Below are 14,089 nucleotides of genomic sequence, written 5' to 3'. Positions count from 1 at the left end.
TTTATTTCTTGAAGAAAAAGTCTCTAATGTCCTTCTATCTCGGTAGACAATCCTATCTCGGTAGACATAGCTCACTGCGACTAGGTAAAATGGCGCAAACACAAAGAACGCGGCCCGAAGCACAGCAGCCACTCCGTCCGATGGGCGGCCGCCGAAAAGGAGGAAAAGTACAAAAGCGCCACCGCTTCAAACTCTTCGCGCCCAGTCGCGGAGTCCGCGCTGTCCGGCGCCGCGTCCGCGCCTCCGCACCAAAAGATAACGGGAGAAAGCGCGTGACTGCGCGCTGTTCTCTTTCGCGGCCGTCAGTGGGGCGGCGTTTATTCGTATCAACCGACGCAGGCCGAAAATCGATTCGTAACAACCGTTCTCTAGCACGTTGCAAAGTAATGGGGCTCGGCCGGGACCACAGAAAAATTCTTATCATCCGGAAATTCGTAGTATTAGCCGTGATCGTATCATCGAGCTTTTACTGTATAAAGACTCTGTTGCCTTTTTTTTTTTGCATGTTAATGGAAGAAACTTGGCAAGTTTGTTTAAAAGATGGGAAGCACCTATGTTTCAATTTAATACTAAATTTTGTTCATAAATTTTAGACCTGGTGTCATCAACATTAATGTGACCTCGTGCCTCCTCGCAAAGTTTTCTTAAAGATGGACATGAGTGAGTGCTGTGCATGTTCGTTGTGTCTGTGTTTGCGTGTGGTAGCCGTAGAGATTGCAGAAACAAAGCGAGCTAGTGTAATTATGTTGACATGTGTACCTCTGTGTACCAAAACTGAGAATGGTTCATAAAAACATTCTACTAAATTTATTGAGCATGCTCTGGCACTTTCTAATATTTTTGAGAGAGATTAGAGGGCTCAAATTTTCGTATTAGGCAGAAAAAATGACAATGTAATGTCAGTTAGTGCTCTTTTCTCCCAATTTTGCACATGCAGCAGCACAACAACTGGTAAGGCTCGTCTAATGTCATGTCGCTTAGTTTGTCTTATGGTATCTATGTATGACATTCGTAGCTGCTTTATTGATCAAGTCACACATTGTGGGTATGCTTTGTAAGCATGTGCACCACCTGTGTGTAAATCAAATGGATGAAATCTAAATTCTCGATTGGAGACAGACATCCCGAAAGTTAATGCAGCAGCAACTGTGAGGCTGTGAGCCACCAAGGGAGGCTGTGAGCCACCAAACAGTATAGTACTTCTGAGGAAGGATGTCGGAGCTTGCTTATACAGCTTATACAGTGAAGGAACTTCTTTTAATATAGCTGAGTGAGTAACTCTTATAACAGTCGTAACTTCTTGGTATTCCTTGCAGTTCTGGTTGCCCATACGAGCACACCATAATTCAGTGAAGCAAATAGAAAATAATCTTCGCTGGCAATATTGCATAGTGTCATCGCACAAAGGCAATGATAGGTGATAATTTGCTGATTATATAATTATCCATTAAAACCAGCGTATAGCTCGGACCCGCACATAGTCCGAGATGTAATTTGGGAACAGAAAAAATAGTTTTCATCCATATATAGTCCAAGAAGAACAGGTCACTGAAACCATTTATTTCCATTGCACTTCACTCTTTAGTCATCGTCGTCAATTGCATTTCACTATGGAGTGATCGTCTGTTGACTTTCCTCCGAGAGTCCCTTGTTGGAGATGTCCTCCCATAAAAACTAGTCTTCAGTGCCATCAAGTTTGTTCGATATCGAACATTTCTTGAATGCGCAACGGACAAGCTTTAGGCCCCAGTGTCAGCGAACCCCGAGCAGAGCATCGCTGGAGAGGCCAGGCCCCCTTTCATTCGTCCGGCAGGAGTCACTTCGGGCTCTCCCAACCTCATTGGCTCCATATAGCAGCACTTGATGCAGTCGTTGAATGGTTTATTTGTGTACCCATCAAATGGTTGCTACTGGGATGTTGATGACGACGAGCTCGGTGCCGGACTCGCGCAGCAGTCGCTTCACTGAGTCAGCCATCGTATTTACACGACTGTAAGTTGACTTGAATGTATGTCGACACCCCCCTTATCACGTGCGTGAGGAAAAGGAAAAGGGCATACCCGTGGGTGCATTCCATAACCAAAATGTATTAGTAACACGTGGCCAGCAGCCAAGTTAAACGCATCAAACAAAGAGCTACAGTAAAATCTCGGTGATTCGAATCTCGCGGGGTGGCATGAAATGTTCGTATCACCCGAAATTTGTATCATCAAAACATACACAAAATCAAGAAAAAATGAATTAATTTTTACCAGAAAAGATTTCTAATAGTGCAACCCCATTGATACCTTCCTCACTGCTGTGTTTTCCCGGCTGCTACGTCGCAGTTTTTCGCAGTCTCGACCTAAATCCCATTGACTTCCATGTATTAAGTTACCTGTGATAAGTCACCAATCTGTGATGTTCCTGCATCTTACGTTGTGTTTGAATGTGGCGGTCACGGAAATTTAGCAGTGCTTCCAGCTTGTACATTGCAACAAGCGACCGGCATGTTGCAGATACGACGCAGTCGCGCGGGTGCCGTATTTTGAAAGCGATCTGCGACGTGCGTAAAGTGCGCTCCCGCGCGGAACTCATCGTCAAAACGATCTGCGATGTTGACAAAGTGCACCTAGTGCGGGTAGCTTGTATGCGCTGTGCCTTCCACGTATAGTTCGCGTTGAAGCGAGAGACAGCGCAAAGGTCAATTCGCTCGCTGCTGCTGTTGCGCTTCCTCACGCCAGCGTTTCGAGAGCGAGTGTCCGCGGTCATCGAGCGAGATGTGTTAATGTTTACTTGTGCGCGCGTGACATTGTGCTTGTTAATTTAGTTAGTAAGTGAATGTTTACAAGTTTATACAGCCGGTACAGCTACTATCCTTACTTCGTACAGCTGTGTACTAATTTGCTATCGCAATCGTTGCTTCACCTTTCGGGCGAAACTGACTTTTTTTTTTCGCGATCCCTTGAAAAACGTATCAGCGGGGTTTTACTAACCGTGTACGTTTTATTCTTGTCCAAATACTTCAATCATCGCCTTCTGAAAGGCGTATAAGTGCGCGCACATGATCTCGGGAATGTTTTTGCACGCCATTGAACGCCTGAGCACGTCGAGTGCAGGGAGCGTTTTGGCCGTCGGGGCTGCGCCGCAGTCGTCGTTGCTGCTGCAGGTCCTCGTCTACTTTCTCGCTAAGCATCGTCTAGGCTGTGATGTGGTCTGGTCCGCTCGATGTGGGGACCAATGAGAGATTGCGCAGCCGCGTGACGTAGCTGATTGGTTGGCGACTGTGGATCCCGCTGTGCCGGCTTGTCTGTGCCGGTCGCTCCGCTGGCTTGGCCGCCGCCGCTGTTGCTCACCTGTTCGTATGATCTGCAGCGGCGTGGCAACGCGTTCAGAACAGCCAATTTTTTTCGTATTGTGGGCAATGTATTTCAGCCGGGGAATGTTACGAATTCGTATCACACCGAAATTCGTACCAGCCGGAATCGTATCACCAAGGTTTTACTGTATATAGAAAGAGAAACACTTCAGCGGTGTCGTCTCTTCCATGAACTATCAATACTCCCTGGAAGTGCCGCCGTTCCGAGGGTCAGTGTCGCCGCGATGGAAACAGCAGCCCTGCCGTCAACTTTCGACACCCCCATGAGTGCTATGTGCGCTGTAAAACTCTTTAAAATGTGGGGGAAAAAAAACCTACCAAACAAATGCGCAGAGTAGCCAAACGCTACGGGTAGAGCCGTAGAGAAATAGTAAAATTCTAACCACGTTGTAGCATGCCTGATAATTCGTTTGCCTCGCTTTTATTGGCGGGGCCACGTTTTGGTTTCAATTGTAAGTCGACCCTCTCACTTGAGATTTTCGAATTAAAAAAAGAGATTGACATACAATCGTGTTAATACAGCAAGCAACAGAGAAAAACGTCCAGGACAAGTAGTGATGGGAGCCCCAGCAGTGCTCAGAGCCGCTGACACTACACAGACTTTATCCAGTCAAGTACCAGTGCTTCGTCCATTCACCCTTTTTCTTGACAGCAGACGGTAACATTTTTTCTAAAACTTGTCCCTTTCGACCGAGTCTTCCGTTTGAACACCACATGGGGTGGTAGCTTGCGACAGTCTGCTGTGCAGGCCAACATTAGTGACTCATGTTTCTCATTTTCACTTGGCCTCGTGGAAACTTTCCTGAAGCCTTTCTGCCGCTCTGTAAGTGTTGAGGGCATGTCCAGATATACTGGTGTTTGACCAGCATTGCTGATCTGGCCCAGCTGAAATTTAAGACTTTCGCACTGAAATTGCGTGTCGCTGAAAGGCCACAAGCAGCTCTTCATAGCTTACTCTCAGTTTCCGCAATATCGACGTGCGCCGACGTAAACAAAATCCAGTGCGGCACATGAAATGAAACATCCAGTGCATACTTGCCTTGAAGTCCATCTGCAGAATGCCTTTTTCTCTAGCAATCCCTCTTGCCTTTGCTTGCAGCAGCTCGATGTTGACAGCGAGGTGCGCAGTTCGTTGCTCTTGAATAATGTGTGTCAGGTCCAGTTCATCTTCATCTTCAGGAAACACTCCATTCTTCAGCCCCAAAAAACTAGTTCCAAGTCCACTACACATGAAGAGGGCTTCCTTTTGCTTCCTTCAACAGCGAATGCTGTGCTTGTTCACACCAAACTGCCACCTTGCAGCACAGTTGCCAAAGGTTTAGGCAGCTATGATCACTATTCTTTTAAGAGTAGCTGAATACTGCTTTCGCGGTCCTAATATCGTGCAAAGCGTGGCTGTCGCAAAGTAGCGTGGCCATCGCACTATCATCAATCGCCATTGTAACCACACTGACTTCGCAGAACCTGATGATGATGGCATTGAGCAACACTGGAACTGTGAATTTGGGCTGAAAATTGTTGGGATCCGCATATAGTAAGGAGTGGAAACTTCGCATGGTAAAATCTGGGGGGGGGAAAAAATGTATTATACACTGGTATTTACAGTACATGTGCTTCTCAGTACAGATGTGAGAAGTAAAAGGCTGTTTTAGGAGCGTGTGAAGTAGTGATATTTTCTGGAAAAAAGATGTTAGATCAGGGATTCCCACACGCTCTAGTCCTAGAATGTCTTTAGTGAAGGCAAAAGCTTGCATTTTGCCATTCTTGCTTTCAACTTCTGCTTGTATGTTGGATTAAACAGGTAGCATCAGACTTGCAGGTGGTGTACCGCAGCTCATAAAGAAGCTACTGGAAACCCTAAGATTTCTTTTTTTCCTTATTTCTTGGCCTTGCTCCATTGTTCACTCAAGTGCCCCAACTCTTTCTGTAGCAAAGCTCAGCCTGTGGAGGAAGAGGAAGAGGAGGAAGAAGTTTTCTTCACCCCTCCCACCAGTCCGTGCTCCTCAAGTGGATCGTCTTCTCAGGCGCACACCCCGGATGAGGGTCCGCTCTTCTTCATACAGGGGTGAGCAGGCCTTGCACTTCACTGGGTTAACAGCACACTGTAGCTGCAGCTTTCCTCTGCATTGCATTGCCTTTAACTCTCTTCTCATTCATTAACTCACAGGTTCAGTTCAATGTTCCAAAGCAAAACAAAGGCTTCGAGGGATGCTGTAGTGAAATGCTCTGGATGAATCTTGATCATAAGGGGTTCCTTTGTGTGCTCTGAAATTTTGTGTAATGAGTGCTTTTGTACTCTGGTCCCCATAAAAATTAACTTACTGGTGCTACATTTTCACGCAGCTCTGTCTTCTATTAGTGGGTGTGTGGCACTTTTTCTAGGTAGTACTCTTGCTAAAGTCAAATGATAGTGTCCAGCAAAGCATAACATCCTAGGTCAGCAGCACATTGTATGCTTCCTGTGTAAGGGAACCCCATTCGTCATGGACTACTTTAATTTGCGCGATTTGAACTGCACTGCTACTTGAGTAGTGATTGGTCAGAAACTAACTTACCTCAAGACAAATGTTGCAGTGTCTTTAGAAGAGTAATTTATCAATCCAGGCTGATTCAATGTTCGTACATACAAATGCTGCAGAAATATTTTGGGTGTCACCTAGTGCGAGGGTTCATCCTGCCTGGTGCAGGTCCCATCCAAGCAAAGTGGACTTGGATGTGCTGAGGGCCCTGGAGCCACACCTGCTGGAGCCTGATGCCTTCGACCCTCTCGCTTATCCCTGCGTGCACCAGTGGATGCAGGTTATTCGCTCATACCCAGTGGAAGCCACTTCAAGGTGAGCTTGTGTACTTGAAGAAAGCAGCCGGCAGTTGTGTTATGAGAATGCACAACTGCTGGTGAGCGTCACACAGAACCACCAAACAGAAGTAAAGATGAACAAAAACTTGCATGCAGCAGACAAGTAATTGCATGGTAATTACATGAAAGACCACACCTAATTGTCATGTTAAGCATGTATGAGATGCAAACAGAAAGGACTCCTGTATCATGGATACAGTGTTAAATGAGTCGTGCACTTAATCGCAAGCCTGTCAGGTACTGACACTGCACATGTCTTGAATGCTACGCATGCACCACAGACAGATTAGGGCTTCTTTGCATACACTGCAGCTCAGCACGCTGTTTGCATGTTCAGATGAGTTCTGGCTCAAGGATCAGCAGTATCTGGGTTCAGTTGAAGCTGACTGTACAGTGGAATCTCGATGATACGAATCTCACGGGGTTACGAAAAATATTTGTATTAGCCGAAATTCATATCATATCGAAATACAATTAAAACTAGCTAAATTAAAGAATCAGAGGTGAACTCACTCAGGCACACGCACGTAAAGAGCATTTACAGTATAGACCACTTATAATGTAACCGTTTATAGTGCAGAACTGGCTGCAATGCGGCCTTTTCCGTCTCCCGTTTTCCCTCCAATAGAACTCCATGTATGCACATACCGCTTAGAGTGCAGCCGTGTGAGACAAAATACCAGTTATAATCCGGCTTCCGCGGGAAAATCTCGCCGACAAGGGCGGTAGTGAGCACGCTTCTCAACGAGGTGCGCCCAACGATGGGAGAGGAAATCAACGAGGTCGATGCGGAGACGTGGGGCATGAGTCCAAGGGCGATAAAATTGTCGCCACGCGCCGTATGTGCGAGTGAAAGCGCGCGGGGGGGGGACGCGCACCTTCACGGAGAGCGAACGCACAGCCGAGAGCAAATATGACTTCCGTCGCGCAAAAGGCCGTGAAGGTTGGGAGGGAGGGAGGGAGGGAGGGGGGGGGGGGGGCGGCTTCTAATCTGCCAACAAATGCGTTTTTGTACTTTGTGCCTGTGCCGGCTGTCGGTGTTCTCGCGCAACCGTATCTTGAAAGCAATCTCCACACGGCTCTGACCTTTGTATGCGCTGTGCTTACGCCGCTCAGTTTCCCTTGAAGCGATAGACCGCACGAACCTTCGCTCGCTGCAGCGGCCGCGCTTCCCCACTCCTGCATGGGGAAGCGCGGAACAAAAGGAACAGCAAGAAAAAAGCGCCAACTCTTCGCGCCCATTCGCGGGCTCCGTGCTGTCCTGCGCCACGTGGCGTCCGCGCTTTCGTACCAAAGGAGAAAGGGAGAAAGCGCGTGACTGCGCACTGTTCTCTTCCGCGGCCGTCAGTGGGGCGGCGTTTATTCGTATCAACCGACACGGGTCGAAAATCGATTCGTAACAACCGTTTTCTAGCGCGTTGCAAAGTAATGGGGCTCGGCCGGGACCACAGAAAAATTTGTATTATCCGGAAATTCGTATTAGCCGTGATCGTATCAAGATCCCACTGTACCAATGGCGGTCAGCTACTATGCCCACTATGGCTTCTCACACTAGTCACTTGTTGTGATAACTTTTAATTATAGCTACTCCTTTTTTCCTTACCTGTCTGGTAATGGTGATCAGAGATATTGTTTTCTGCAGTTAATAAGTCAAATAAAAGTCATCTGTCAGGTTTTACAGTAAAATCTCGTTACAGCGAACTTTGCAGGACTGCCGAATTTAATTCTTTAATTTGAATTATCCTAGTACTGAGAAATCAATATTTCTATGTTAGTAATGTAACACAACGAAAATCACATACCTTTGCAGCAGCAGATGCTCGTAACATACCTAAATAATAAACGAGAACGCTTGGCACAGTTTAACTATAATTTATTGCTTGAAGAAGTCCATAATCTTCTTCTGCCGAGTAGACAGCAAGCGCTGCAGGACGAATGCCTCCACATCCTCGACCTTCCTCTGAACATCATCGGGGACATCTTTACAGCGTCCGAGGAATGATTGCGTCTTTTCTAGAAAAGCTAAAACATCCGAGCCTGAAACAGTCTCTTCCTCTTCGTGTGTTGATTCAGTGTCGGCATTGTCTTCGTCACTACTGCAATCTTCTTGCTCAAGCACTTTATTCACAGTGTCTTCGTTGAGCTCTACTGCAATCTTCTTGCTCAAGCACTTTATTCACGATGTCTTCGTTGGTGAGCTCCGCGGATGTAGCCGCCACGCTGTCGCTGTCAATGTAATCATCGAAGGTCACTGCGGTGTCAACGGGGAGCTTCTCGGTAAGCTCATTCCAAAGTTCTGGGTTGAGCTCCTGTGTGTCCTTGCAATCTTGTGGCGTAGGTGAAGCCTTTAAATGGCCTGCCTTTCGCCAGCAGTGCTTGCCTTCACGTTCCACCATGACCATGTCAGCATTTCTGCAACTTGACGGATGTTTACCTGTGTGGGCAGCTTCGGTCGAATATTGATCGGGAAGCGCTGCACAAGACGCTTCCGAAATGCGGCCTTCCCACATCTGATGGTGCCCTGGTCCAGAGGTTGGAGCAAAGAAGTACAATTCAGTGGGATAAATTCAAGCTGCACATTGCTAAATTGCACGTTCACAATATGCGCCGAGCAATTGTCAACGATTATAATTTTTGCGTCTTTCTTCTTCATTGTGTCGTCGAGCTACAGCAGCCACTGAGTGAAGAATTCTCGCGTCGTCCATGCTTTTTTGTTGGCTCAGTAGTCGTAAGACGAGACAAAGTTTTTCAAGCAGTGCGGCTTGGCAGACTTGCCAATAACTAGTGGCTTTAGTTTTTCCATGCCGGTGGAGTTGCAGCAGAACAGAACCGATACTCGGAGACGTGATTTCTTTCCGCCCTTGCACCTGTCACCTTTGAAGTTCATTGTTTTATTAGGCAAAAACTGATAAAAGAACGCCGTTTCATCGCCGTTAAAAACATCGTCTGTCGAGAAAGATTTGACGATCTCTTGAAAGCGCTCGTTCCGCCAGGCAACCGCACTCTTGGCATCTGCTGCCTTTTCTTCACCACAAGCAACCTGCCACGCAATGCCATTGCTTTGCCAGAAGCGGTAAAGCTATCCGGCACTTGCATCGAAACCGACGATGTCCAAGGCGACTGCAAATTGTAGCGCCTTCTCTTAATAATCGGGCCTGACAAGGGCACATCATTTTGTCTGGCCTCCTTAAATCACGTGAGGATGGCGTCGTCGACGTTCTGGTAGTTGCCGAGCCACAAGCGCTTTCTTGAGGGAGCCAGCTGTGACTTTTGATGCAATTTCATGATCTTTTCCCGATCCTCGAGCATCGTTGCCATTGTTGACAGGGGAATATCACGCTCCTTGCACAGGTCGACTTGCTTTCTTCCAGCGTTCAGCTGCGTCAAAATGTCCACTTTTTCTTTGAGCGAAAACTGGCGTCGCTTCTTTTTAACGCGGGGGCCAGGAGAACTCATTGTCAGCAAAGTGAACGCACAACACAATCACAGCACCGATAACTTCTTCTGTAGTGTTTAGACGCAACCAAGGATGGAATTAGATGAACCAACTAGCCCATCAACAAGTCCCAAGGATGGAATTAGATGAACCAACTAGCCCATCAACAAGTCCTGAACCGATAACTTCGCAGCTCCTGTCGATCGCTATCAATGTGGTGACGCTAGGCCTACGACGTAGTAGGAGAATCCGAACATGACCATATGCGATGCTCACGCTGATGCCGATGCTGCTGGGGCTGTACCCGTTGAAATGGGTTCTCCAGCGCATGGCTGCTGCTGCTGCGGATGATGATGATAGGTGTGAACCTCAGGGATTTTGTACCAGAACTTCGTAATAATGAAGCATCTTGGTGATTACGGGATTAAATTACGTACGTTATTCTGAAATATTCGGTAATCTGAAATTCGTAGTACTGAAAGTTTTTTTACTAAGAAAATATAGGCATTTTTGCGGGGATTTAAAAAAAAATTTGTAAACCTGAAAAGTTCGTAATGTGGTGTTCGTAGTAACGAGATTTTACTGTATCATTTTTCACCACTCACTCGCTTCACTCCTGGGCTTCTGCTTCAATATCATCAGGGGAGAGCAGACTTGTAGGTGCTCTTGGTTTGTTGATTTGGCATTGTGATAGATTGTAGCGCAGAGATGCAGGCAGACAAGTGTCATATTTATTTTTTCTGTCTATCCATGTGTGTCTGTGCTACAATTTATAATGGGAGAGCATGCATTGAGCCTCTTGCCACCAACCGAATAATAACTGAATGAACAATTGCAGCAGCGTGCATTCATTGAACGGTTCTGGAACTTGTGTCAATTTGTTGCAGATGGCCAAGTCCTTCAGTAACGAACCTAAGGCACACCTCACGCACAGTATTCTCACCTGACTCTCCACGTTCGAATGGAGACGGCAGGCCCGACGGGTGCCGCACGCCCCAGAGGGAATTATCAAGCACTCAAATGCGTCCAAAAGTGCTTTGGAGTGCCAGTCCAGGACACCTGTGACACACTGCGTACCTGCTGCTGCTTTTACTAGAAGAGCCCAGTGCCAACCTTATGTTCGTGTCTGCAACTGCATTTGATCAAAGTGAAGCCAGTGGCACAGTCAGCCTTCTGGGGTGTTGTGTAGTGCATGCACACCTGGTGATTAACGCGATGCCTCAAGACTATTGACCACCTCAAGAATGGGGGATAGTTTTAGATGTTTTAGAAGCTTTAGAGGACTTGTAATTTATTTATGCAGTTTTAAAAAAGAGTAAACTTGTTTTTCAACTTGCCTTCTGCATAACCTTGATAATTCTGACTGGCCAAGTGCCAAATGTAAGCCTGTTGGTGCCTGCATCTTGCTGTGATCACTGTGTACGCTTGTTTGTAAGAGCAAATATCATGCTGTGTTCAAAATGGCAGAGCATTATCTGCTTAGCATGTTGACTCAACATACCTGGATATCGTGAAGGTCATGGCGGTGCTGCTTCCTTACACTGGATGGAAGCTGTAAGGAGGAGCCTAGTGGTGCTTCAACAGATTGCCAGAAATAGCTTGGGCAGAAAATTTGAGCCGAGCTGGAAAAATTAAATCCTCAACTCAGTTGAGGGAATGCTATGAATAGTGGTCGGTGATTACTGTACATTGCCCCATTGCATTTACCTTTTTTTTTTTTTTTCCCCTCTAATGAGTGTTTCGAAATGGGGCGACTGACTAACCTATATGCAGTCTGCCTGTTGCATACATATCGAACTGGCTTTGCATTAGGCTGCAGTTTAAGTTTCAGTTCAGTTGGTCTGGAAGTCAATTTTCAATTTCGATTGACAGGGTTGCAACTTTCTTCAAAAGCTGTGCGTAACAAAACAATTGTGGTTTCAACTTTAGAGTGCCTAGAAGCGAAATTAAAACTGATCTTGCAAAGCAGAGGTTATAATACTGCCAGCACACATGATCAGCAAGAAAGTACAAGCATATGTGAGGCAACTTCCTGTTACTATGGCAGCTTGGAAGTGAACTTTAGGCCCATGCCTTCTTGAAAGCACTCAACAATGCTTTCACTGCACTGTGGCAAATGTGTTCTGTCCATAAAAATTAAGGAATTGCCAGTATACCTGAAGACTGATATAGCTCTGATACATACTGCTATACAGATTTTAGGTCATGCACCATGTACAGTATGATTTTTTTTCCTTGTGTGCAGTAAACATTCATTTGAGTGAGTGCTTGTATGTGTCCACTTTCTTTGTTTCGTCGTCATAGTGCTGTAGTTTCTCGATGATGAAATTTGTCATAACATTTTGGAAATTTTTACGAACATTTCTAGTTATCTGCTAATTTGTGGCTAATGGCATCTCAATCCTTTCAAAAAGATCATATATATATATGAGGGGGTGTGCAAATATTCAAAAATTTCAAATACTATCGAATCTCTTTAATATTTGCATTTGTTTCGAATATTCTGTTTGATACGAATTCTCTAGACAAATCGACGATATTGATGGCTGTGCAGGAGCAAGCAAGGTTCTTATTGTTTGTCTCTAAGAATATGTCTGATTTAGTGCCAAATTTTGTGATAATTTTGTGCTGCTGGCGAAATTTCTCCTGTAAAGCGTGCTCAGCTACTGGACAGCTAAGCTGTGCGGGAAAGCCAGCTTCTCAGTAGCAAGAGGGCAATGGTTTACGGACAGCAAAGGTGCATTTAGAGTGCAACGAAAGGGTATTGGGGGCGACTGCGCAAAAGAATCTAAATGCATTAAGAGTGATCTTTCTGGGAGTACAGGTACAATGGGCCGATCCTCGGCAACGATTCCCCAGTCCTAAGCTTATTGACAGCAATAACACATCAAATGTGGTGAGTGACAGCTAGCGCAAGGGTCAAATACCTCGGCGTTTACAGGTATTTGATGCTATGTAATAAGGTGCAGGTTGGCGAGAACAGACAGCTAGTGGGAATTGCTCACTTTCCCTAGTTAACATGAGTCATATACATTATCTTTTATTTTTAGTATAATGTTGACAAGTGCTGTTGACAATAAAATTGTGATGTGCGAACATGTAAACAAACTTGCTAATAAATGCATTTGCCCATCATTATTTGATATTCGATTTGATATTCGAAGCTAAGTATTAGTATTCGTATTCTAGAAATTTGATGTTCGCACACCTCTAATATACCATGATCTGAAGTGAAGGCGCGAAAACGACGGCGGACGAAGAACAAACACAGCAAGGCGCCCTGTGTGTGTGTTCACTCTTCGTCCGTCATCGTTTGGGGCGAAAACGACGACGGGCGAAGAACAGGGCCCCTTTGTTTTGGCGCTCTGTTGTGTTTGTTCGCTCTTCGTCCATCGTCGTTTTCGCGCCTTAACTTCAGATCATGCTTAACCAAAACTCCCAATTATCCATCCTAACGTTAATATACCAGGTGTTCTTTTTTTCATTAACTGCACCAAATTTTTAAGGCTTGCCTATGGCAGATAGCACAATTCTAACCATAGAGCTAAATTACTCAAAGCGGTCATTACTTGTAAAAAAATCAATGCTTAACTGAATAATTACACTAATTAACCTTGAATTGTTACTTTACAGCACATATTTCAGTTTCCGATTTGTAGCCGGTGAGTTCGCAAGGCGTATCTTGGAACGAATTCTCAGAACTACACCAGTTTCGAGATTAATTTTGGAAGGGTCCGACGAACGCATTGACGTTTCAGTTACTTTTGTGCTTCAACGTATAAAACAGTTTTACAGCGAAACTGTTAAGGGCTCAGTCTTCGATGGTCGCGTCCGGATGTAGAAAAAAAACTCATTGGCCGTACGCTGTATGTGCGAGTGAAAGCGCGCGAGGGACGCGCGCTTTCACGGGTAGCGAACACACGGCGGAGACAAACGCCAATTCTGTCGCGCGAAAGGCCGTGGGGGGACGGAAGGGAGGGAGGCGGCGTTTAGCTGCGGCACCAAATGCGTATCTTGCGACCTGGCGCAAGGAGAACTGGCGACTCAATCTCCCACGCGAAAGGAGGACAGCGGGAAGGCAGCGCGGGATGGAGGGCTTGCGGCTTTTGTTCTGCGTGCAACTTGTACTTTGCGCGGCGCCGGGCGGTCGCGCGCACAGTATCTTGAAAGCAATCTGCAACATGGCTCCTACCTTTGTATGCGCTCTGCTTCCGCCGCTCAGTTTCCGTTGAAGCGATAAACCTGAACCTTCGCTCGCTGCTGCTGGCGCGCTTGCTCACGCCAATGTGTTGACAGTGGTTGTGTGGGATATGGTGTGGGGTCACACAAACAACTCGCAGAACTATTGTCGACGGCGGCGGCGTTTTGCCCGCGTTTGGTACGAGATGATACTAGCCACAATCTTAAAATGGGTCTAGTGCATGTTCGCAAGGGCACA

At 46.2% G+C, this 14,089-nt stretch overlaps 1 protein-coding gene across 1 annotated transcript in view; it reads left to right on the top strand.

The window, feature by feature from the left end:
* The window catches only part of LOC119449812 (ankyrin repeat and LEM domain-containing protein 2-like), a 35,946-nt gene extending 24,028 nt beyond the window's left edge, over positions 1–11,918 (top strand). The window contains 3 exon segments of the mRNA XM_037713082.2: positions 5,289–5,423; positions 6,046–6,192; positions 10,539–11,918. Coding sequence (XP_037569010.1) covers positions 5,289–5,423; positions 6,046–6,192; positions 10,539–10,716 — 460 coding nt within the window. The 3' untranslated portion in view covers positions 10,717–11,918.
* Positions 11,919–14,089: the final 2,171 nt, after the last annotated feature.

The sequence above is a fragment of the Dermacentor silvarum genome, chromosome 4 (assembly GCF_013339745.2).
Source record: "Dermacentor silvarum isolate Dsil-2018 chromosome 4, BIME_Dsil_1.4, whole genome shotgun sequence".
Classification (NCBI taxonomy): domain Eukaryota; kingdom Metazoa; phylum Arthropoda; class Arachnida; order Ixodida; family Ixodidae; genus Dermacentor; species Dermacentor silvarum.
Note: the sequence above shows the minus strand (reverse complement) of the source record. Positions and strands in the feature narration are given on the sequence as shown.